This window comes from Nelusetta ayraudi, unplaced genomic scaffold (assembly GCF_046127955.1).
Source record: "Nelusetta ayraudi isolate G7.1 ecotype Tasmania unplaced genomic scaffold, CSIRO-AGI_Nayr_v1 ptg000005l, whole genome shotgun sequence".
NCBI lineage: Eukaryota > Metazoa > Chordata > Actinopteri > Tetraodontiformes > Monacanthidae > Nelusetta > Nelusetta ayraudi.
Genome location: NW_027466055.1, coordinates 8924415 through 8950793, shown reverse-complemented (window position 1 = coordinate 8950793; position 26379 = coordinate 8924415). Strand labels below are relative to the sequence as shown.

The following is a 26379-nucleotide window of genomic DNA, read 5'->3' as shown; positions in this document are numbered from 1 at the left end:
AAAAGCTCCTTGGCGGATTCTGTGTGCGGATCAGGCCTCAGCAAAGGGCATTTTCCCATGAGGTCAGCCCAACCTACTGCTTCTGAAGTGCGTGTGTGTGTGTGTGTGTGTGTGTGTGTGTGAATAGGTAAAAGTGAATTAAACAGACAGTGAATGAGGCAGAGCGACTTGGAGAAGGGTGGGAGAGGTGGTGGTGGGTGGGGGGCAGCAGCTGCCTGTCAGTATGACCTCAGCGGCAGCTGCTGCCCCCCCTACTACGCCCCCTCCACCCTCCAACCCCCCACCCCCCTGCCCTCTGTACGGCTGCCCTCCCACTTTGAAGTTCGGGTCAAGACCGTTGCGGCTCTGTCGACCATCGCCGAGGATAAAAGCAAAAATAATTTACAGCTCGATCGCGATCGTTCATCATCCCCGATATGACAGCCAGCGACTCCAGCACAGTGGCGTCTATTGATGGTGGAAAAGTTTTGGCAAACTTCACCGCCGCCCCTTTGTGATGTCACAAGAGAGCATTTTTGTGTCCTGTTTTGTTTTTTTTTGTTTTTTACCTCAGGCCGACTTTGAAGTGGCGCGGCTAAATCAGAGCGAGATGGTTGAGTGGGATTCTCCGAATCGCTGGAACCCGACACACACACATGGACGCGCGCGCACACACAATCGCACGCACCCACACACACAAGGAGGAGGATCTGGTGGAATGGAATGGTGCCACCGCACGCACAGACACACAAGAAAACTATGTGAGTGCAGGAGGTGACAGACTGCGGCCACCAGGTGAAGGTGCGCGCACGTCCCCCAGGGCTTTAACAGACAGTGTAGTGCAGGGGTGGGCAAACTCTGACTGGTGGGACACAATGGGTTCTGAAATTTGGCGGAGGGGCCGGAGCAGCAGCAGATGGATGGAGTGTTTTGGTGACACACCAGGAGAAAAAAATGTATCATGGGGGTATGGAGAGAACAAGTGCTGTAATGTCAACTGAAAATGAACCAGTTACAATAAAATCAAGCTTGAAGCCTGACGGTGTTGAGCTCATTATAGAAATGACTCTTAATACACTGAAAAATACATCTATTTTATGACTTACTTACTATCATTATCATTTCTTTACTTTTCGACGGGCCGGATTAAAAAATCTTAGCGGGCCGTAGTTTTCCCACGCCTGGTCCAGTGCGTCTGAACTGAGACGTGCAACAAACACGGACAACTGGCAGCAGCGAGGGGGAAAAGAAAAAAGAAACAAGCAAACATCTTCCTCCCTCTCTCCCTCGCTCGCCCGCTCGGGAACAACTGCCGCCGCCGGAGACTGCAGCAGCCCCTTTAATCCCGAGGACGATGCGGTCTGGATTATGATCACATGACCGACAGCGCGCGTGCCGCTAAAAGCCCACGCAGCAGCCGGTGCCCGAGGAGCAGCAGCCAGCGTGTAAAACAAGCAGAACAAGTGTCTGTGTGTGTGTGTGTGTGTGTGTGTGTGTGTGTGCGTGCGCCAACAAGGGCTGGCGGAGTGGGAAAAATGAATTCATTTAAGAAGTCAATGAGAAGAACTGTGTGGTTTTCTGACTGATGGATGGTTCTCATCAGGATGCTGCATTCATTAAATGCTTATGCACTTTTTTTTTTTTTTTTTTAAATATTGCAAGTCCTAGAAAGTATGGTTTGTATATATAGTGGGGCTGTCAAACGACTATTTTTTTTAAAGTTGTGATTAAGCACTGAATTTCCATAGTTAACTGCGATTAATCAATAAATTAATCAATTCATTCAAGGGACTTGATTTAAAAAATGCGCACGTTATGCTTTTTTTTTATATCATCTCATCGCGATGAATGTGTTCATGCTGACACCCCGAATATAAAGACATAAATGTCGATGTCGTTGAGTGATGGTTGGGTTTCAAACTGTTGCGTGGCCATTTGAGCGAAAGACAAAAACACCTCTTGCGTGCTCTTGTCAATAAGAGCTGCTTCCTACCTATGACGATGAGCGTGTAGTTGACATTGACGCTGCCGAAGCCGTTGGTGGCCTTGCAGACGTACGTGCCGGCGTCCTCCGTCTCCACCTCCTTGACGCGCAGGCCGTGCTGCAGCACCCTGAAGCGGCTCCAGCCGCTGTGGATGTTGCGGCCGTCTTTGGTCCACATGATGAGCGGCGGCGGGTCGCCCTCCACCGGGCAGGGCAGCTTGACGGTGCGGCCCAGCCGGGCGCTCTGCCTGTGGGCCACTCGCTCCGACACCCTGGGCGGACCTGAGAGGGAGAGGGAAGGCGTCAGGGGTCTGAGTGGCAGTCCAGCGAACATTCATTTAATAGGGTTGATGCGTCTCGAGTGCAAAGGTCGCGACCTTTTTGCTGTCACACGACCCGCAAACGGTTCCGTTAAAACAAAAGGAAACGTTATTTTTAGTCGGATTGTTCTCAGCCAGGTCTCCATCGGGTCATTTTGACCCTGCAACGGAAGCTCCCACCAGAAAGTCCAAAACACTCCGGAGTCCAAACTGTTTTTACGGCGTTTACGTGACTTGAGTTTAGAAGAAACAAAAGAAGGACTAAAACAATTCTGTAGATGAAAACATAAAAATCACAAGTGAAATCCCCAGAAACAGAAGCGGTCCACCCATCAGGTTTTTTTCTTGTCATATAAGCCGCCAATAAGCTCCATGAATCGGCCCTTTGTGATGTCAAAGGTTACTCCAATGACCCTGTAGCTACCAGTGCTTTTGGGGCCACCTTGATACTGAAACCCCCATTTCAAGCATGTAGAAGTTTCAGGAGGAATCCCAAAAATATTATTCAGTGGGTGGCTGCCAACAGAGGGCTAAACATGCTACTGTTATTTGTTTGAAGGGCCGACTGGATGAGTCATTGTGTTTGGCTGCTCTTCTAAAAGGTCCGGGATGCAGACTAAAGATCTGTAAATGACCTTTAAGTTTCCTTCTCTTCTTTCTCAATAAACAAACGGGGCTAATTAAACGGCTGTCGCTCCCCCTGGTGGGAGTGGGAGTGCGTCCAGGGTTGGCAGAGTTTTATTAGAAATGGGTGCGTTAACGGGTCAGGATAACTTATCGTATATCCCACCCACTTTTTTTTTTTTTTTTTGGTTTGTTTTAACCTCCATTCTCAGGAGTATTTCATTGGGTCCATTCTCGGGGGTCCGCTCCATTGGACCTTTGACCCCCGGAGAGGTTTATTAAGGGCCGAGCCAATGCACTGACATTTTAACATGGAAAAACAACAGATTCTCCCCGGGGAGTGAGCGTGGCGCCCGGCCAACGTTAACTGAGATGTAGCGTCGAGGCGTAACCTCGGCGGCTCGGTAGTCGGTCCTACTGTGAAACTGCACACTGAAAAAACAGACGGGGGGGGGGGGGGGGGTTGAAAGAGTAGCTTGGCGGGGGAAAAAAAAAATGACGGGAGGGAAAAAAAGGAATGAGGAGGTGGCTGAAAAGTAGAAAGGAGTTGGGAAGATGGAATTTAAGGGAGTTTGGAGTCTGAGAAGAAAAAAATGGGAGGGCGTTGAAATATGGCGGAATAGGAGGGCGGCACGGAGAGAAAGACAAACAGGAAGACGGAGGGATGGAGGGCGGAGGAGTCTGCGCGGTTCACGGCTCGTCCCCTCCGACTCCTCCGCGAGAAAAAAACAATGCCGTCCACGCAAAGAAGTCAAAACGTACAAAGTCAAGCAGAGCAGCGCGACCTGGGCGAAGACAAAAGGCGATTGTGTGCAGGAGCAGAATGTGAGAAAAACAGAGAAGAAAAACCAACACGAGCACCACCACCACCACCGCCGCCGCGGTCAGGTCACGTCCTGCAGTGTGCAGCAGCAGGAAGGGCAGAAGGTGGTTTTTATTCAGCGGTGCTTCAGACGGAGGCTTATCTCCGCCGCATACTGCCAGGTGGAGATTAGACCGACGTGTAAACACATCTGAAGATTTTCAGGTCGTTAGTCTGCCGCCCCCGCGAGCCGCTGCAGACTCTGGTATCGCGGTGCAGAGTCAACACCGGCGCCGGAAATGGACTTTAGAATCGGGCCACGCAGCGCCGCCGCCGCGACGCTTTCCTCCCAGACGGGCGAGCCGGGGGCTGGGAGGAGAAGCCCAGATGTGGCGCAGCATGTCGGCCTAATGAAGAGGGATAATGTAGTAAAAACGATAGCGAAGCAGATTGTGGTAAAGTGGGGGGAAAAATATGATCGAAACAGTCGATGAAGTAGCCTCAAGTTTCTAAATCAGATTTAGATTTCGTTCGATAGCTTGCGGTTAAAAAAAAAAAAAAAAAGGCACATGGAAATAATATTTCTTTTAAAAAAAAAAAAGGGGGGATGAATTATGTAACCTGGCACGCCGGAGGGGACGTTTGCTAAACGCTTTGGGTTTATCTGACACATCCATCTGCTAAAAGAGCCCAGAGAAAGCTGTTGGAAGGAGGAGGGTTACGCTGCTGTGGTCGAGTGAACGCTCACTGAAGTAAAAGGAAACGCCATTCTCGCCTTATGTTCTCTTGTAACGTTATTAAAATGTAAAATCTTGATTCAGCTGCTTCTGTCTTTTTTTGCGACGTCCAGATTTGCATCATATCAATAATCATCACTGTGAAAACATATTTTAATATAACATTTCTTTTGCAGACTGAGGTTGTATTGCCCTGCTACAATGTGATCAGCTTCTGGCTTCAAGGGCAAAAGTCCTTCTGCGCTCAGGTGCCTGTGACTCCGAGCTAATTTGCGTGGCATCCTGCGAGCTATTTTTTGCAATTCTTCAGGATGCACTGGGCTATAAAATATTAGCTAAAAAAAAAAAAAGCTCCCGTGGATTCACTGGCTTCCTGCAGGGCATCAAACTCGAGGAGAAAGAGACCTCACATCGCTTATAACGGCAGCGAGCAGCCGGCCAACTGTTGCCAAAACAAAACAAAACAAAACAAGGAGCCTGAATTTAAAGAGTCGGTGTGCGGCAGATGACCGAGACGGTGTAGAATCTTTAGAAGCTACAGTAGCCGTCTAGTAATTGTTGTCTGAGGAGCAGGAGGTGGACAACAGTGATGGATGGCTCTGGGGGGAAATGTGTGAAATGTGTGAAAAAGCCATTAGTCACGCAGGGGTTTTCACAGAAGCGTCTCCTTCCTGTGCCGTCCCGGCTCCTGGAAGGGGAATGCGTCCGTTCGGCCGCATGGCTTTCTCATCAGGGGCCCAGCGGCTCCCTCAGCCTCCCCGATCCTGCTTCCGTCAGGCAGCTCAATTTGCCTCGTTCTTACATGAACCGCTCCTGCGAGAAGGTTACACGCTGTCTTTTCCTCTTAATTTCACTTTTTTTTTGTCGTGATGTGCGTGCTTTAGACCGACAAAAGAGCTACGCCGACTTCAAGAGCTGGCGGTAACGTGTGGCAACATTTTTCAGGTTAAAAAAAGAAAAGCAAAACTTAGGTGTTTTCACATGGAGGTTAGCTTCCAAGGCTAACAAAGCTAACAACACTTTTTTATAGTGACTGAAGAGTTGTCAACAAGATGACACAGAAGATGTCACAGAATTTATTCCCATATTCCTCAAAAACGACATTGATGGTGGCACTAGAATCACTTTCAAGAGTAAAGCTAGACTGGAAAAAGTTAGCGAGCCCCTCGGATGTATGGACCTCAGCTCTGCGGCCAAAAAAGTTGCACCAACTTCAAGGACTGGCGGTAAACTACTGCTGCTGTCAGGTTGTGAACGTGGGGCAACATTTTACAGCTTAAAAAAAGAACAAATGTGGCGTTTGTGTTTTTGTAGCGGTTAGCTTGCAGGTTAACAAACAGTGGAAGCAAAGCTAACAAAGCTAAAACAAAGCTATTCCTTTAGAAAGTGAACTGGATGGCGGTGCTAGCGTCACTTTCACCAGTCAGGCCAGACTAGAAAAGGTTAGCGCGCCGCGCACACGACTTCTCACTCACAAATCACACACACTTTTTCTAAACCGTTAATATAAAACCAACTTGGGTGCAATACTGGCGAGTGTAGCTTTCAGCTCCTGTCTTTTCTGCCTCTGCGGTTCAACTTCCCCTCTTTCACTTTTCAGTTGGAAACCTTATTCGTCTCGGCCGCTCCCCGACGACCTCTCGCTTTCCCTCGCCTCCCTCCCTTTTCTACCTCCGTCTGCTCTCCCCTTCTCCCTGTCATCGCTCACTTCCCGTCACCGTCCCTCTGCTCCCTTCTCCTCTTTTTTCTCTTTCATCGCACTCATTCACACCATCCTGTGGCTCCAAAAAGGCCGTATGTCTTCATTCTCTTCCAGTAACTGGCTGTGCGCACACACACACACACACACACACACACACACACACACACACACACACACACACACACACACACACACACACACACACACACACACACACACACACACACACACACACACACACACACACACACACACAGGATCCAGGGAGCAGGACCTCTACCTGAACCTCTCAACTTTTAACAGTTAACCTCTCCTTCATTTCTCCCCTGATGAGGAGGAAACGCTCCAGCGGCCTCGTTTCCTTCCCCTCCTCCTCCTCCTCTCCTCCGCCTCCTCCGCCTCCTCCTCCTCATCTCCGCCTCCTACTCCTTCGCCTCCTCCACAGACCTTGAACGGAGCTCGAGCCTTTTTTCAAAATCTGTCTCGGGGGGCGAAACTCAAGCAAGTAAAAAAATCTTTTCGACTCTTTCACGAGACACGCGGTCCCTCCATCTGCGCAGGCACACATGTGTATGTCGTTTTGACGAATGTCCTCTGCGATCGAGGGGGGGAAAAATAATTTGAAAAAAAGGAAAGGAAAGAAAATACCGGCAAAGAAATCTGCAGAACTACAATTTACATTCAGCGCTGTGTTTTTTGAGTGTTTTTTTTTCGTCAGTATTCAGAAAAACCTGCGTCTTTGTGCGTCTGGTTATGTGTTTGTGGGAAGGAGGGGAATAGCTTTAAAAGGGGCTTTAAAAGGCCTGCCTGCAAAGTTCATTTGGGGCTCACAGTGCTCCCTTGTCTGCATCTGGCTGCCCAACACAACGTAAAGCACCTACGATTGCTTGGCCGACTTCAAATACACGCACACACACACACACACACACACTCTTTCCCCTTGCTTGCAGGGGAGTGTAGGTACGTCCAAGTCTGGTATTCTGCCTAATGACAGAGTCAATGTCACACACACACACACACACACACACACACACACACACACACACACACACACACACACACACACACACACACACACACACACACACACACACACACACACACACACACACACACACACACACACACACACACACACACTGAAAGCCTTCCAGTGCTCCGCTGCGTCCTCTCTGCTCGGGTGATTGCTCGGTTCAGGACCGAAGCCAATCTAACCTGAAATCCAGTCGACTGCGGACCATCACATTCGTCAGGCCTGTCTGGGTTCGACTGCAGACGTCAGCTGCTCGCCGAGGGGGCGCGACAGCCGTCCGACGGGATCCACGTGGTCGGTTGCCAAGAAGTGTAAAAGTCGGCTGCCGGCCGACGGTTTCACGTCATTGGTGTGCAGAGCTAAACATTTTTACTTCTCAGGAAGCGCCGATGGAACTGCAGAAGGAGTGAGCCATCCGTCTTCTTTCCGGTCTTTGACAGCGGACGAGCAGGAACAAAACATCGCGTAGCACCGAGAAGAACCATCGCAGCGTTTCATCCTCAACAAAGACAAAAAATTGGATCTTGCCAGCGATATTTCAGAGCTGCAAAGTTAATCGACAGACATGTTTAGAGCTTGAAACACTCAAGTTTATCTTCTTTTCATTCTTCACTGAAGCTTGCCTGACGAGCCAAAGAAGCCTTTCAACTTGTCGTCGCTTGAGGCGCAATGTTGCCGTGGAGAGGAGCTTCCTACTGGTCTTTTCCACATCACCACACAAAGTGCGGATGTTCAGAAATCTCTTCGTCAGAAGAAGAAGAAGAAGAAGAAGAAGAGTGTTTGGACACGCAGCCTGTTGGGACAAGAGTCCTGCGACGGTCAACATGGGCCAATCAAGATCTTCCAACAACCTGCGAAGCCAGTTTGCGGCTCCGGGTCGAACTTGGCCATTGTCAGACAGGAATAGAGCCAAACGCCTTTTTTTCACAGAGATAAATCTTTTATTGACATTCTTCGCTCCTCTGTTGATAAGGAAATGAGATAAACTCTCACAGAACAGCCCCACAAATGCAATATCCGGTCTCTTTGCGCTGTAGGCCCCGCCTACTTCCTCTCAAGGCTTTCTGATTGGCCCAATACTGAGTAATACCGAGTTCAAAATTCCCAAAACAATTTCCCAAGCTACTGTGGTGTTAACTGTGAAATCAAGTTGACAAAATTCTGGAGTTCTCTCAAACTCTCCTCGCTAATTTAGCCACTTTGTCGCGTCGCATACTTTGGCAGCGTCCAGCAGCCGGGGCTGCCGCCGCCCTCTGTGTTTGTCTATGGGACGGAGAGCTTGGCTTCAGCGATGCCCTTGACGTTCCGCCGGCCCTGCAGTCTGACGGGGTCCGACGCGGCGTGGCTGTTGGCAGGGAAGTGAGACGAGTGCGAGCGGGGGAGCGGCGGAGGAATGCTTTTGATGAGCAGCGGGATGCAGCGCTGATGTGTGGCACAAGGTGGAGGTGCACGTGCGTGCGTGTGTGCACGCCGTGTGCTTCGCTCGGAGACGACCGGATCCGCAGTGGTTTGTCGCTATCGCGGGATCAGTTACAAAAGAACCTTTTTCCTCCTTGCAGCAATTTTCCTTTTAGCTCAGAGTTTTCAAACTGTGTAGGACGTTCCTTCTTTCAGGGGTTTTATCCAGCTCGGGAATTTTTCCTTGCACGCAACTCAAATTACCTGGACCCCCAAAAACCAGCTCCAGTTTGTCAAACGCCGGTAATCCTCCACAGTTACACATGAATTGTCTTTGCCTCTCTGGATCGCGTCGTCACCCATGTGACGATGACGAATCTTCATATTACCAGGCTAACGACGTTGTGTTACGTCTTTGTAGTAAAAAGTGGGAAGTAAGGGAAAATAAAGTAAAAAAAAATTAAATAAACCCAACTAATAAACCATAAAAAAAGCACCACAAGTGTTCATCTTTGGAGCAGCTGCCTGCTTGGAAACTTATTTAAACTCTGGCTGTAGTTCCACCTTCCTCACGCCGTTGGACCCCGATTGGTCGGATTATATCCTGACTGACTGAAACGGGTTGAGACCGGGGTTCTTCTAGATGGAGCCATGAGATTCCACACCTGAAAGGCACTGCGACTGAGTTCCTCAGAGGGTTCCCTTCACTCCCAGGAGAGCTAGAAAGCTCTCGTGCCGCTGCTCCCCGTGGCCTGGCGAACTTGGGATCAGTGAGCCGCCTGCACTAAAATCGTTCTGTCTGAGTTGATGGGGATTCGCACCGATGTTGCCGTTTCTCGCCGAGTTATAATGGACCATTTCAGGAGTACTTCAAACCCCCTCGCAGCCACTTTAAGTTGACAGAAAGCAGTTTCAAATATCGACCGTAATCTTCATCCTTTTCTGTCGCAGCTCGTCCGCACACACAATAAGGCCCTTATTCTTCGCTCCGAGGCAAGAGGCCGACTGACGGACGCACATTAAGCTGTCATCTTCAAGTGTGCTCGCACACACACACACACACACACACACACATTTCCATATTCCACTTCAGTCTCATCAATAGGTCAAACTGCCGCTCGTTACTTCGTCCAGATGGTTAAGCACAAAGCCCGAGGCTGGGGAGGATGTACCAGCGGGGTTTGAGTGCTGTCTCTCTCACACTCTCTCTCACACACACGCACACACACGCACACACACACACACGAAAAACAATCATCCACCAGGAAAAAAAAACGTCAGGAATCTGCTGAGCAGTTTGTCCAGGAACCTGATCCTCACAGCAGCTCACACACTTGTACGCACATTAGTCATGAAACGCACACACACATGCACACGCATGCACACACACACTAACAAAGTTAAAACCTATAATCTCTTTTTTTAATTAGATTGAATGAGATACTGACTGGCAAAATCTGAGAAATGATTTTTCCCCCTCTTCATCACTTCACCTCTTCCTCTCTTCCTCCTCCTTCTCCTATTTTTCACCAGTATTGGTAATAGCGGGAAATGCTGTATAGTTTCACCATTTCACAGCTTCATTTTGGCATCTGTGCCTCCCTCGTTCTCTCCGGGATTCACTGAACAACTTGGTTAAAAAAAAAGAAGAGAATTCAGCCATAATCTAAGACGGAGGTTCTGCTGGCGTTTTCTAATCCGCATAACCGTGCTTGAGATTCACAGAGGGAAAGGATTTCTGCTGTTGATGCTGCTGTTTCAAGACAAATTGAAGTGCAAGGTTTTCACGACCTGGACGAGCAGCACGGAGACACGTCGCGCTGAGAGTTGGTTGTTGACCGAAGAACGATGAAGTGGACTAGAAGATGTCCCACGATCTGCATGGAGTTGAGCAGTAAATGGCAGAAATTCAAATGTAACACAGTGAACTGACACTTCAAGGAGAAGTAAAAAAGAAGCAATGGATTTATTTTTTTTCCTCACCGATGAGTCAAACAAGAGGGGTTAGCTGGCCGAGGATTCTCCGGTTTTACGTTTTCATTAGTCGGTTTCCGGACTTCTTTTCGTTTCTTGTTCTCAATCATGTCCAAAAATGTTGAGTCATCTTTTATCCACTTTATGTTGCGGCAGTGTTTCTCCAGGCTCGCAGCCTTTAAAGGCGATACTTTGTCTCGGACGTATAAAGAGCCACTGCAGGTTTGCCGCCGTCATAATCGGTTGGCAGACTCGAAAAGCATAAATCTCAAATCGTGAGTGTCTGTGGTTGGCTCCACACACCGTCACCGACATTAACCCCGCTTTTTTTTTTTTCTTTCCCCAAGTTTTTTAGTTTCAGTCTGGCAAAACGGGCCAGTTCATTTTGAAACGGCTTTTACGTTTCCTTGAAACTGCCCCTCAAAAAAAAAAAAAAAAAAAAAAAAAAAATCTCAAGGCAACCCGTGAAAGCTGCACTCTGGACCCAAAGCAAACACCGCGGCGGCTACGGCTCATTAGGGGGAAAACTTGGGGGCCGGACGCTGGAGGAGAGCAGGAGAGACGCAGGGAGCTCCGAGGCTTTTGAGGAAACTCAAGGAGGGAAAATAAAGTTCTGCGACGCGCTGGGGGCTTTGCGGAGACCACATTGTGCACGCGGAAAACACTTGCATGTGCGTCGTCTGGTAACATGGGGGCAGATTATAGAAATGCCGCTTGGAGGAACTGGAAGAGAAGAGGGTGAGGAAAAACAAGGGAGCGGGACGGGTAGAAGATGACACACACACACACACACACACACACACACACACACACACACACACACACACACACACACACACACACACACACACACACACACACACACACACACAGAGTTAACGGCTGGAGTCAGGAAGGGATCAAGAGACGGCGCTTAATCCTCACAAACAACTACCTGCTGAAACCAGGATACGGGCAAAAAAAAAAAACTGCACACGGGAGAAGAAGCTGACATTTTAATAAGCACCCTGGCTAACAACCACAACACGATGTACTTTGCTTTCATCGCCCATGTATTAAAATTACATCCTGTGCGGGGGGAAAAAACAAAACACCGGGGGTTGGGTAGGTGAAGAAATTCTCAACGCCTCGTTTTCAGTCACGGCTCGTTGAAAACGTGGATCACTGGGAAAACTTTTTTTTAGTGTCCTTGAAATCCAGACCCCTGTCGTTTTTTTTTTTCTTTTTTGCTTTAAATCAAATAACAGATCAAGTTTAGTAGCATTAAAGTTTCCAGCGTAATTAATGCCTCCTAAAACAAAAGAGAGAGAAAAAAAAACAAAACTTTTTTTTGACATAAGAAGGTTTAATGCTCAGCAGGCCGGCTTGGCCGAAAGTGGGTCAAAGGCCATGAGTACCACTGTGGTTTAGTGTGTGTTTGTATGTTGAGAGAGAGAAAAGCAAAGGTTTAATCTTCAGCGAGTCAGCGTTTGAAAGCTTAGAAATCGTTTCTAGCAAAAACAGGGGCGACCCCGGAGCATAAGCCGCGTTTCCATTACCGCTTTTCACAAAATAAAAGCGATACTTGAAAAATTTTGACAAAAGTACAATTGCGATTTGCAGGCGTTTCCATTGAATGGTGTGAAGCCGATAAGCTGTAATTCTCTGGAACAGCTCTGCCGCTTCGCTCAACCCTCGGCAGCGACTCCTGGCACAAACACACACAGACACGCGCACTTGTTGAGCCGCGGACTAAAAGAGTGCAGCCGCAGCAGGTGTCCAGGATGAATGTGAGGAATCTGAGGTCGGGTCGACTCGGCCGCTCCGTCGCTGTCGGGCCGCCTCAAAGGCGGCGGCAGCAGCAGCAACAACAACAACAACAACAACAACAACAACAAAACATGCACGTTTCTTTTTTTGCCTAGTGCACGTACAATAAGGCAGCGGTGTCAAACTTTAGCACACAGTGGGACAAAATTTGGAGTTTTATACACATGCAATAGGAATATATATATATATATATATATATATTATCATAAAGACCTGCCGCGGCTGTCATGGCAAACCAGAGAGCGTGGCGGCCATTTTCACTTTCTGTTTGTGCCGAGGTCGCGGTGACGGCTCGCCATGCACACCACCCGACAGCACGCCTGTGTGTTGTGTCCTTGTTTTGCTGCCACCGAGGGACAAGTCGCGCAAGTGAGGACGTCTGTGCGGCAGCGAGGACAGGTTTGGTCTCGAGCAGAGGTGCGAAGTAATGATGTACAAATTCTGTACTCGAGTAGATTTTCCAGGTATCTGTACTTTACTTGAGCATTTCCGTTTCTGACAACTTTTCATCTTTACTCCCTACATTTGAACACAAACGTCTGGACTTTCTACTCTTTACGTCGGAAAAACACGCTTGTTACTTTTGCCTTTTAAAATCTTTCAAAGGATACATATTCTGCTCAGGGTAATCCAATTATTATTTATTATAGTTGACGTTGCTAGAAGTGGAGCTATCCGAATGACGAATGCGTAGTTTAATATAAGAGTGGATCATATTTCACAGGGAGATTATTTTAGAGGACCTCAGCTTTGGTGTCACTGTTCAGTGATTTCGGTACAGGGAAAAATACAACATGGATGGTTTCATTACTCAAAAAAACTCATGAAACCATGTGTGTGACTTTTTACTGAAGTACATTTCAAAACCTGTACTTTCTTACTTTTACTTGAATTAAGCGGTTGAATCGGTACTTTTACTTCCACCAGAGTACTTTTACTACACAAGCACCCGTACTTTTACTCAAGCACAGAATGCGAACACGTTTGCCACCTCCGGTCTCCACGCACTGACGCAATGTACGTGTGCGAGTCCTCGCGTCCTCGACCCGACTTTTATCAGCGCCCTGGATGCAGACGCTGTTACTCATTAACAGCGGCGACACGCACGCACAGGAAATAACACGCAGCCAACTTGCACCACCTGCTCTGGTGTCTGCTCGAGCGATAAGGGGGTGAATATTTGCGGCGAGCGGTGGGGAGGAGGAGAGGGGGGAGCCGTGGCGTTGATGGAGCCCAGACACGAGAACGGACGGCGGCGACGTCCGCCAGTCCATGTTGTCGAGTTAGCGGCCAAAGCGGCGGGCAGATAAGACGCAGCCGTGGCCAGACGCAAGCGAGGGGAAAACCAAGAGGAAGAGGAAGAGGAGCGAGACGGAGCGTCTCCTCCTCTCCTCCTCCTCCTCCTCCGTTTCCTCCGCTCCCGCCTCACTCTCTTCCTCCACCTGTGTGTGTTTTCTGCTTCGCTGGGCGCAGAGGCGCACATTCCAAGCACAGGCACAACACACACACACACACACACACACACACACACACACACACACACACACACACACACACACACACACTTCACCGTGCTCCCCTCCACATTCCACGCCAATCTTCAGCCGTGACTAAGTCCATTTGTTTGGCTCTGGTCACTGTCTCTTCGCAGCCTGCTGGGTGTGTGTGTGTGTGTGTGTGTGTGTGTGTGTGTGGGGCTCGATCTACGATGTCTTAACTTCCATCGGTTTGATGAACAAATGTTTCCGTTATGCAGAATTCCCAATAAAGAAAGAACCAAAGAAACCAGAAGGGAGGACAAACAGCCACTTAAAGGGACGGTTCACTCATCCAGCGGCCGACTCCTTCCTTTCATGAGCCCGGTATGAGAGATTTTGCCATGACGCACGCGGTGAGCGGGCCGAAGGGAGCCGGAGGTGCGTCGATTGATAGGAGACACTCAACAGCAAGCACACCGACACACAGACAGACAGACAGGTCCACCTGAAAACCTTCAGTCATCGAGTCACTTGTGGTCCGTCAGTGCGGACTAATCTCCCCGTCTGCTCTTCCAGTGTTGTCGTCGCCCCTGTCTTGTGTGTGTGTCTGCGCCCGCACAGTGATTACAGGCGGGGGAAATCCACAAAGGCAGAGAGCATTCACGACAAATGCCGGCGTTTCCACCTTCCTGTAAAAAAAGCCAAGCCCGGCGTCGAAGCGTCACGCACAAAGTCAACACGACGGCTCGGCACAGAGCGGCCGCTTGCATAACCTTGGCTGTCCCGAGGTGCTAGCAGGTTGGAATTACAAAGGAAAAAAAAAAGAGCAAATCATCCGCAGGATCCGACAACAAAATTTGCACTTCGTACGGGAGACGCTCCTCTTTACAGGTGCGATGAGGGATATTGGAGGAGACAGCGGTGCGCGCCGAGAGCTGAAAGAACGAATCGGGCAGAAGTCTTGTCGCGTCTCGCTTTAGGCCGCCGAGCGTCTCAGGGACTCGGAAAGCAGCAGCTGCGCGAGACAGTGCGAGTGAGGTCGAGTCAGGCAAGTCGTTAAATGTGCTGTTCGCAGCGTTAGCGAACATGCTAAAGCCATTAAATCAACAACAAACTCGTAAAAGTGTCCGTTTCCGCTTCCTGGAGCGCTCGCACACTTATTCGCTCAAAATAATGACCATGTGGCGCAGATGCGTGAGCAAGCTCAAGCGCAGTGAGGATCTCGAATTGGAAAAGCTTCAGAAAAAGTGACATTAAGTGAAAATCTCACTTGTATCACTGGGAAAAGGTTTTTTTTGGAGTCCTTGAAATCCAGATTAAAATAGGGGGGGAAAAAATCACTCAGACTGATTCGTTTTTTGAACACTTTAAATCAGATTACAGATCAAGTTTAGCAGCATTAAAGTTAAAGTTTCTGCCTTCAACCAGCGCGGTCACTATTTGAGAGCCTGTTGTGTCAAAGCAAATTTAGCGTGAAAGCTGACAACTTTTAAAAAAGTGAGGATTTGGATACGATTTTTATGATTGATTTCAAAATAAAAGACCAACAACAGCTGAAAAACTGTAGCGCCCTGTGTGTCACACTGACCGCTGGGAGCCTCTTGTTCCCGACTCGCAGTCAAACGAGTCGACCGGAGTGGTTACACTTGAAGACCTGGAGGACTCTGGTTCCCCTCCACCGTCTCTAAAGCCTCGCCAACACACACGGCTAAGTCCCGCAGAGCCGGCCGTAAGTACCTTTGTTAATTACACGTGGAAGAATGGGCCTGTTGTGTCCCAGTGTGATAATGGTGCCGGCACAACAGAGGGATTAGCGTCGGATAAAGCGTCCGCTGAGCTGACCAGTGTGATGTAGCGGGAAACAATCAAGACCGGGGCGAACTGCGGCGTGAACTGGCGGCCGGGGATTATTTCACCGTGGCTTCTCACCAGTATCAGGCCACCGTCCCACTTGGGTTCACGTCTCTTGTACGAGATTATTCATTCTTTTTATATTCTTGTTGGTTATTTTGGGGCGACTGCCAGAATTACCACTGCTGCCTTTCTCCGCTGCTCTGCAGGTCATTTACAATAATCGGCTCGAGAAGCACTTTGGCATCGCGGCTGCTCAGAAATACTTAGCGCCTCAGCTTTTGGCTTTTGCTTGGAAAGAGACAAAGCTCCCTTTTCTTTGTTAGTTCAACCTGGTCAAATTAGTTTAGTAAAAGTCTCACTTTTCTAAGTGGGAATTTGTTTTTATTTCCCAATTTGACCCACAGCTGTTCATGGCCCTGATGAAAATTATGTTTTAATTTTCAAACATTGTTTTTTTCCCCCAGCTTATTAAGTCATTAAACTTTAAGGCACCTCATCGTTTTCCTTGTTTTCCCACACAGCTTTAGCCTTCGGAGAGGTCTTTGTTTCACTCTACATTATGTTGACGCACTCTGGCGCTACAGCCAATCACATGACGCAGAGAGGGACCAACTCGGTGCTCCAGTTATCAACTCTCCACGCTCCATCCGAAACCTCTCGACACGCCGAGCGACGGAGCTCATCGCGGCCGCCGTCACAGTCGGAAGCTACAGCAGCTCCCACAGCGATTTCCTAAAGCTGTCCACCTTAACATCCTGCCCCTCGTCAGCCCCGGCTTCCTGGGGTCAAAGGTCACCTGCATGTCTAAAAACAACAGTGGGGGTGGCGAGTGTGACCGACCGTCCATAACATGTCAATCAAATTCTTAAACACTGGGGGTCGCTCTCTGTTGGCGCAGGGTGGCTGAAAAACAAAATAAAATGTGGAAAAAAAATCCTCAAAACACACACACACACACACACGCACACGCACACGCACACACTGCTGTACTGCCAACCAGCAGACCGGGCCTGTCAAGCCAAAGCCCAAAGAAAACAAGAGTCTTTGTTTCGCGGCCTGACGATCACCTTTCAACATCCCATTTGTAACCCAACTGGGAATAACAGCTGGAGACTGCGCGTGTGTGTGTGTGTGTGTGTGTGTGTGTGTGTGTGTGTGTGTGTGTGCGTGTGTGTGTGTGTGTGTGTCAGGTCTGGGGGTGTTGGAGAGAGAAAAAAAAAAAAGGGAATGGAGCAGCTTTGATTGAAGGGCAGACAAGACAGGGAGAAACTGGGCCGGGACAAAGAAAGTGGCGGAGGAATTAAAATGTCAGGGCGAGAGATGGAAAGTGACAGAGTGAGAGAGAGAGAGAGAGAGAGAGAGAGAGCAGAGGGAAGACGAGTGCGAGGCAGAGAAGAGACAATTAGCGGGGCGACACTATTGAGGACCTCCCTGCAGGAGACGCCTTCACAAGAAAAAAGAAAAGGAAGGACAAACGTGGCTGGAAAGCTCAGTCAGAACTGTTGGCTGTCCCAAAGTTTGGTTTGAGCCAACTGGCTCTTTGAAATCACAGACTTTTGACTTCTTCTCTCATTCTCTTGGGGTTTTTTTTGTTGTTGAAAGAAGTAAAATGTAACCCCTGCACTTTGACTGACTTTATCGTTGCGTCGCCATGACATCATCACACCTCTGTTTGTCACCGCCAATGGGAAATCATTCCGTGGCTCAGCTTCAACTGCATTCAAAAAAAAAAAAAAAAAGGAACACAAAAGAATTGGCCAGACTAAACCTCTGATGAGTCATCGGACGGTCCAATCAATCGCTCCGGCCTGTTTATACAATACACGGACCAATGAAACGACTATGAAACAAGTTGTTGGGGCTCAAATCGAGACTTTAAAACGACGGAGAAGACCCACTTTTAACAACAACTGCACATGAGGTCACAGGTCCAACAATCTGCTGAGGCTGAGGCTGATAAAGGAAAAAAAAAAACAACAACCTTCCTGCCCGCGAGCTCCGTCAACAGAGCAAACTGCGAAAAAACACACATCAGCAGCTTTTACGCACTTTCACGTCCTCAACAGGGAAAATGACAAATTGTTTGGTAATTGACCAACGGACGGCAGAGAAAGTCCCTTCCAAAGCAAGCAAGCACACACACACGCACACGCACGCACGCACACACACACACACACACACACACACACACACACACACACACACACACACACACACACACACACACACACACACACACACACAGCTCCCGTCTCCCCTTGCCGACCTTCGACCCGCAGTGCTGTAGCGTTGACCAAACATACCCGAAACCCCACTGAGACCACAATACGGCGGCGTGGCGCCACAGATTCAGTGCACGCCAGACTGTAGGAGTGAGCGGAGGAGGAGGAGGAGGAGGAGGAAGAAGAAGAAGAAGGAGGAGGAGGAGGAGGTGGAGGAGGAGGAGGACGGGGTGCAGAGAGATGAACAAAAAAAAAATCTCTGCATGCTAATGGCCTTTCTTTCTCCGCTTCGCTATTTGTCATTATGATGTAAATATCTTTGCACCCCCCAGAGAGAACATCAATACAGAGCGGTTGCAGCCCCCCCCCTCCCCCATCCCACTGTTCCGCTGTATTCTCAATGGAACTAACGATCTCCAGAAACTCCTTTTCTTTCGTGAAACAATGCAACAATTTTAACTTCCATGCAGTTTCTTTTGCCCCTCCCCCCTCCACCCCCACCCTCTCGTAGCCTCGTGGTCTCCTTAACCAAACACCCAGAGGTGCCAACATTTGGCTCCGACATTAGCGTTAACAAGAGGAACTGAAAGGGCCATTTGCGCCCTTTGAAGCCGCTCATTGTCTGCTAATCACCGCGTAATTACCTCCGCAAATATTTTCTTATGTTTTCGCCGTCTTCCCGTTAACGAAAGAAAAATGACCCTGGCGCGTTAATGAGAAATAGTCCCGAGGAGGCTTCTGGAGTTTGCAACCAAGACGTCAAATTAGTCAAACGACCCACGTGCAGGTCTGCAGGCGGACGTGCGGGGACCCCCGTTGGGTGTTTTTCCTCATGAGCGTGTCAAATGGTATTTTACGGCGGCGAGCCGCGACTTGGAACGCTTGAGGAGCAGGAGCTGGGAAGAGGAGGCAGAGGGGAGGGTGGTAGGGGGAGGGTGGGAGGGTCCGCCGACGAGAGACAATTCGTCGGTCTGTTTTTACGATGAGATGAAGTCGGTGTGTTTGAGGCGACGGGCTGCGGTTTGCGCCGATTTACTCCGCTGGCGGAAATCAAGACGAGATCACGGCGAGGAACCTTGAGCGCCGGGCTTCTGGGTTCCACGTAAAATATATGATGCATGTATAATATCAACCCCCAGAGAAAGAAAGAAAAAAAAAATACCCATAATCCATCACAGATGGCGGCCTTGCTCAGCAGTTTTAGCATTTCAGGAGCGCAAATGAACAAATGCGCATGTTTACTCGCGCAATAAACATTAGTCTTCGATCTAAAGCCACCTGAGTCTGAAACTGAGCCAATACTCTGTCTTCCAGTTGCTGCAAGGGTGTTGTTCAAGAAACTTAAAAGCTATTAAACGCAATTTAACGCCACAAAGTGCCATACACTGTCTTTACTCTCCACTTTTCTCCAGACTGAATTCTTCATTCGCAGCCTCCTCCTCGACTCTCCGGCCTCCTCACAGTTTCGCCACCGTCCCCGCATGTCCTCGCATGCCATCAGGGGATTGTTTCCACCCGACGGCCGACGCCGAGGCTCGCACGACACGATCCGGGGACGCAGACTGAAGTGGAACGCAAGCTGCCGGATGGAACAACAGTTTGTTCTGCCGAGGGGCCAAATATTTTGTAAAACTCCCCGTCCGCGGAGATCTCACGGCCCAAATAAATAAATACAAACGCAACAACAAATGTGTCTTCTCTACAATTTCTGCCCCTCAAATGCCTTCCTCAGTAATGAGTGCGCAGGATGTTTAAACGCCGTCGCGTGCGTCTGTGCATCTGTTGAATCACATCTACGGGCGCCGTCCTCCCCTTTGTCCGCTCGCCGCATCCGCTGTCGTTTTCATCTCATCGTCTGTTTGCGCTCGGCGGCATCGTCTCTGATCTCCTCGCCGCGGCTGCACGTGCGCTTCTGCTTTGATGCGACGACGACGGCGACGACAACAGCGACGGCGGAGGCGGCGGCCGGCTTTCAGTGCACTTGTTATGCCGAGAAACCAAGCCTCTAATCTCGGCCTCCTCCTTTTACTCCTTTATCTCCGCCCCCCCCCACTCCTCTCTGTATAACGGGTGGTCGCGCAGCAGAATCATATGGGAAACATTAAACTGTTTGGACAGGGCCGTGCATTAGGAATCTGGGGAAGAGGGATCTGGTTCTTTTCCCAGCATAAGAGGAATATTTGCCTTTTGGAAACTGTTTAAAAAAAAAAAAAAAAAAATGCACAGTCCTATTTCCAGTAGGTCGTGTCTTACTTCGTGATTCGAATTGATTTCTGACCCTCCGACCGACATGAGCAGTTCTGCTGAGGCGCAGTTGATGGATTATGAAGCAGGTTTCGGCTGCTCTCCGTCTTGATTTGGGGCAAACCCCCCCCCCCCCCCCCCGCCCCCCTTTTTCATTGGCAGCTTCTCTCCAGATTATTGTCTTTCTGTGACGTTCGCGCTTCCATTTGCCGCCTGGCACTGGAGGCGGAAAAGAAGCTTCAGTGTCAGAGTCGTTCAATCTTTCGGCCTCTTCGGTTTCTATTTGTTTCCGAAGAACCAAACAAAAACCACTGCTTCTACTTTTCAAAGTCATTTAGGAAAGAAAACCTGTGCAAATTCGCTACATTGGGCCGAACAGAAAGTTTTTTTTTGTTTTTTTTAATGCGCTCTTGAACGCAACCTTGCAGTGAACTCCAGGGTTCGATACAATGGAGCGTCGCTTTTTACTGGATCCAACCCTCGCAAGACCGCTCGGACAGATGAGACCACAGTCAGAGTTCCGGAATTCAACTTTTAACGTAATAACCCGGCGGCTCTAAAACTCCTTCCCCATCAAGGGACTCCTAAACTGACACAGAGTCGACCACAGGCCTCGGCTGATAAGACGTTGCCTCCAGCTCTTCCATCTGAAGACAATTTTGCCTTTTGGATTACAGGAACTGTAACCCGTGACCAAAATAGACACACGGTCAAACAATCTTATGGATGAAACGGCTATAAATCATTTCCACTTTGAGTGGGGTACCCCCTGTGTGACCTCAGGGGACTCCAGATTGCACATATTTCCACGTTTCACGTGGATTCATGAGGAGCCAAAGTGCGTTTTTTCCCCCCACACAAATGCGTAGAAGAATGCAGCGGCAGCACACAAGGAGCCGAGACTTTTGCCAAATCATGTCTCAAAAATGAGCCGACCATTAAATAGAATTTGGTCTAAACGGGCAGGCAATTTTAAATATTAAGTCCATTAACTTGTTGTGTTATTGGTCTGTAAAAGTTCTGATACAATTTTTCAATCGTTTAAAAACAGAATTTCAAAGATGGCACAACCCCAGAAACGGACAAGCAGTGAAGAGAAGCCCTCATTCCTTTATCTGCATTTTTCACACTGGACTTGACTCTCAACCCCTGGCTGGGATGGTGAGAGGAGATATGTGCTCTTAATGACATCACAAAGGGACGATTTTTCCAGGATGGTGTCGTGTAAGAAAAGTGCCTCCCCTAAAAGCAATAAAGAAATATAAGTATAGAGTAAATAAAATGACACGTTGAAAAACTGACAGGGTTAAGTAAAGAAAGGCCGTCTTGAATAAACCGAGTGTGAAGAATGCTCAGGGTTTGAAACTACGTCCTGCCCGTGGCGGATCATTTAAAGAAAAGCTCTTTATGACGTGTCGGAGACAAACATGGAGACGACCACCAGGAGGATTATTTTAGCTTTGCTTGGGCTTCTCCAGCGCTATTATTGCACCCCGAGCGGGACACAGTATCTGTCCAAAATCTTGAGCCGTGTTCCGTCGCAGGAACGCAAAAACCTTTCACAGGTCAAAAATGTTATTTTTGACCACGCTGTGCTCCGACTGTTGCTCTCTCCTCCTGATTTCTTTCCTCGCACTTTTATTTTCTACCTTCTTTGCCTTCTCTCTGTCTCCTTCCTTTTCCTTCGCTCTCTTTCTTTGTTATCTCTGGGCTCAGCACCCCTCCGTGCTGGCTGCCCTGCTCCAATGACGGACTGCGGTCGCTGGGTGTGTGTGTGTGTGTGTGTGTGTGTGTGTATGTGAGTGTGTGTGAGAGGGGAGGGGGAGTCGCTGTGGCATTGCACAGCAAACATCCCTAATGGGCTAATCTAATCTCATCTCTTTGCGGTTCTATACGCCCTGTGTTTACTTTCGGGCCCCGTGTCTGCACGTCGACTCGCTCAATGCAGCTTTGTTCCCGCTGCAAACTCATCAACGGTGTGATGTCTGGACCGGGCGCCAAAACCACTGTGAAAGCGTGCAGGCAGGCAGGCGGAAGAGGTTGACCGCCTGATTTGTGACCCCCCCCCCCTTCACCGAGCGATCCAACAAGGCGAGCAGGAAGGTGAAGCACTGCATCTGAGCCAGATGAGCAGCTCCGCTCAGCCTGAAGTTAATTTTACCCAGCAGGCGACATTATCGCCGCTACCACCGAGCGAGGCACAAATGCGTGAGGGTAACTGAATAACCCGTTAGAGTCAAAAGTTCAGAGCGCCCTGAACGTTCCCTCGTCCGGGGCCACTCTGGGACAAAGCGTCTGCCGACATTCAACATCCCAGTAAATTAGCCTTCATTCCGAATGGGCCGGAAATACAGGACGTGAGGGATGGGAAACAGCAAAGCGGCATTAGAAGTTCAGGGCCTTCGATTCCCCCCCGAACAAAAGCAACGCTCCCGTTGTACGAATACGGCGGAGACAAGCTGCAGGTGTTTGCGTTGATCCGTCACTCACCCCTGGCAGAGACGGACGTCAGGACCATCTGCAGCACCAGGAACAGCGAGAGGAGCTCCATCACGCACGGGAACGACCGGCCCGTTAGGTCTGAAGGCAGAGGGGTGGGGAGGACAAGAAGGCCCAAATGTTAAGCAGCACGTTCGGAAGTGAAGATTTGAATCCTCGTCCTATTTTAGAAGCTGTTTGATCGCAGTGAAGCGACTTCGCCACATCGACCGTCGCGCTGAATGATTTAGAGGGATTTGCTGTCGAAACACAGCGAGTCGGGGAAATAAAGCTGAATTTATCAGCAGCTGGCCGACAGCTGCTCATCTTCAGGCTGACAAGCTGCTGTAATTTAAGTCCGGGCCAGAGGTTGGAAGATTTTCAGCAGAAAGACGACACTTGCAAAAAAAAGAATAGCATTTTGAAAATAAAATAAAATAGTTTTAAAGCTAAAGGTGGATCTGAAGGTGAGACCTGACGCTCTCCTCAATACTGCACCTGATTTATTCAGTCCAACCTGCCCAGTAAACGTCCAACTGCAGATTTCCTACAACTTGCAGATTTACTCCGTCCACCTGTCTGTATGTCTCTCCTTACAAGCGTGTTTGAATCTTTCCACCACATAAATTCTCCCCCTCCGAAACCTTCCGAGATCTGATTTCAAGACTTCGCAGACTCACATCTTTGATCAGAAAGCCCTGAAACCCCGGGGAGCCGCAGTTCACCCAGAAGCTGCGAGCAGCTCTGAAGTCGCAGGATAGACTAGTAGATTATCCCCAAACCTATCGAGGTCAGGGTCCGGCCACACTTTGGCACGGGTTGAGTGGCCCAGTGTACATAAATTACAGGGAAAGATTGTCTGATTCCTCTAATTTACAAGGAGCGGCGTAAAACGAGGTTAAGAGCCAGTGTAAATCATTTTAAATTGAAGAGTGAGAGCTTAGTGGAGGTATGAAAACAGACCGAAGACTGAAGAATTAAAATACACAGACATGTTGTGATATCTGACAGAGAATGCAACGGAAAAAATGGGTCAAACGCATTGATATGAAGTAGGCAGTTTTCATTCACTGCACCTGACGTCCAAACGCCCATTTCATCAACAATTTCTAGGACATGCAAGGTGTCTTTTCTGTTCTTCTGTAGAATTAAAACTGTACTGTGAATGACTTAAAGGATAACGCATTTTAATTTGACTTACTGTAAGATTCCCGGCAGCGTTGAATATCCACAAATCTGTCAGCCTCTGGACACAAGCGTGCAAACCATGCCTAATCAATAATATAAAATAATAATAATAAAAACATATATAAAATAAATAAATAAAAAAAAAACACCGTTAGCCTCCTCTTCAGTGATTTTCTGATTTTCTTTTATCGCTTAATCCGGGATTTGCGGTGCAGAACCAGGAAAAACGTCTTGTCAGCGACTCAGTCTCCAACTTCTTGAGTAAAATTGAGTAGACAATTTAAAAAAAAAAAAAAAAGAAAGAAGGAAAATGCTAACAGCAGGAAAACGAGGGGAGGAAAAAATAATAATAATGATGAGGGGAATCAAAAACACGTCGGCTAAGGTCAAACACGTGAGTGCTCAACAGGCAGGCTGTAGTATTTCTGAATGACAGCCCGCATGTAAAAACGCTCCGCGGAAACAGAGAGGAGAAAAGCGGGGGAATAAAAGTCTCCCTTCCGCTGCTTCTTGACGTGACTCGTCACGTATTCATCCATGAAGTTGCAATGGAGGGTGTGGGGGGGGCGAAAACAAAAAACAAAAAAAAACAAAAAACATGGACAGTAAATACTTCGCCTGCAGCCGCGACGCCGTCCAAAATCCAGCCGCAGGCGATAAAACAAAACTGCGTCGACGACGGGCGGCGCCAGAGCGGAACTTCTGGCCAATCAGAGGAGGGCCAGTCCGCTCCGTCGGCCAATGGGCGAGCGGCAAAGCTGCTCGACAAATTTGGAGCGCTTAAGAGGGAAGGAGATGGTGGAGAAGGCACGCCGTCAATGTATTGCCGCATATTGGAGCGGTTTCGGGAAGTGATATTCATAAATAACTACTTATCTTCCACGCAGTTTACAGGCTGAATAGTTGAAAGCTCAGCAGTGAAGTGTGTGTGGGGAAAACCATGTTGGAGGTTATAATGAGTTCATCAGGATCGACAGTTATTAAAATAGAAATCGGGGGGAAAAAAAAAAATAATGATCTAAAAATAAACCAAATCACACAAGTTGTTATGTTGCCCATTTCCCCGACTCTAATCCACTCACGAAACCAGGTGCATGTGACGTCCTCCAGTCAGTCGGTGCTTCCTCTGGAACACTGTGAATCAATAGTGCCACCCCTCGGCCATAGTGCAACATTACAACAATCACCGTGCAAGTCGCTGCAGTGGAAGGGAATCCCCTAAAATGATAGCAAAAATGAAGTAATAAAATCTTTTGCTTATGTTTCTCTTTCTGAACCAAACATTTGATGATGAATTAAAATGCAGTATTTTGCATTTTGCAGTGTGAATTTCAAAAGTCATATAACAGATATCTTTGTCTATTTTCAATCAAAAATAATTTACTTCCATTCTGTTAAATGTCATTTCCTCTGATTTCCGGTCTTTCAAGACTTTAATACATTTTTCCCAACACAAAATAATGGCAAGGGAAAGACAGCTGATATCCCTGTAGTTGGAAATAGCGACATCTGCTGGTAAACAGTGGAACTGCAGAACCTGAAGCTCTTGCTTTCAGTACAGACGGTGCAGTCTGAACATTGGCCGTGACAGGAGCTTTGGCTCCACTTTCTGGTGTTTTGGAATCTGGTGTTTTGGAATATCTCACTGGCGTGAGATATTTGTCGCTGGGTTACTTTGTATTTTATTTTCCTGAGCAGAACAATATTTTTCTTAAAGGGATAGAAAGTAAAAAATCTTGTGCAATAAAAAAAAAAATAATTAGATGTTTAATTTATTAATAGTTTAAAGAGTTAAAAAACAGCCCGTGAAACTGACAGCTATGCAAGGGATAATTACAAAAACAGCTCCGCGACACCAGATATGTACACAAAATAGCCAGTATAAAAACACAAAGTATATAATCAAAGTCACAGCTCTTTCAACAAAAGTGCGGTGAAAAACAGCAGAGTGTTGTGTGTGGCGTCGCTCCAGGTCCGCAGCTCTGACCGCCTTGTTTTATTTCGGCATCAGCAGAAGGCCGACCGAGATCCTGACGTATCACAGACTGTTTGAGTGGCTGCAAGAAGAGCACGTCTGCCAAATTATAAAAACCTGCAATGTTTTTTGCTCTCTCTCTCTCTCTCTCTCTCTCTCTCTCTCTCTCTCTCTCTGTCTCTCTCTCTTTCTTACCCCGCTGGTGCCAACTGTTGCAGTTGGACTAACATGAAAACCAGAGGAAGGAGACCAGGAGTACAACACACATTGCAACATTTTCCAATACTTTGGATAGTAAAAGGAAAAATGGAAATATTCTACATTTTTTTCAGCAGATGGTAGCAGAGGACAAGTGAACCAGTCGTCGGTGTGTTTTGGTACAGTTACAGTTGCTATTCTTCTCAAATCATCGTGACAGATGGTGGGAATACGGTTGAGTAAACGCTCCATTAAAATCCATGCAGTGTGACAGGCTGGAACCGTTCCTGGTTAAAACTAAACTGTGTGTGTGTGTGTGTGTGTGTGTGTGTGTGTGTGTGTGTGTGTGAGTGTGTTCAGGAGTGCGCAATAATAATTTC

The 26379-nt window shown here is 48.2% G+C and overlaps 1 protein-coding gene across 1 annotated transcript in view; it reads right to left on the bottom strand.

Annotated features, from left to right (window-relative positions):
* The window catches only part of fgfrl1a (fibroblast growth factor receptor like 1a), a 57396-nt gene extending 32903 nt beyond the window's left edge, over positions 1 to 24493 (bottom strand). The window contains exons 1-3 of the mRNA XM_076012329.1: positions 23840 to 24493; positions 22651 to 22740; positions 1973 to 2245 (exon numbers count right to left, since the gene is read on the bottom strand). Coding sequence (XP_075868444.1) covers positions 1973 to 2245; positions 22651 to 22711 — 334 coding nt within the window. The 5' untranslated portion in view covers positions 22712 to 22740; positions 23840 to 24493. The remainder of the gene's footprint in view (positions 1 to 1972; positions 2246 to 22650; positions 22741 to 23839) is intronic.
* Between the last annotated feature and the right edge of the window lie 1886 nt (positions 24494 to 26379).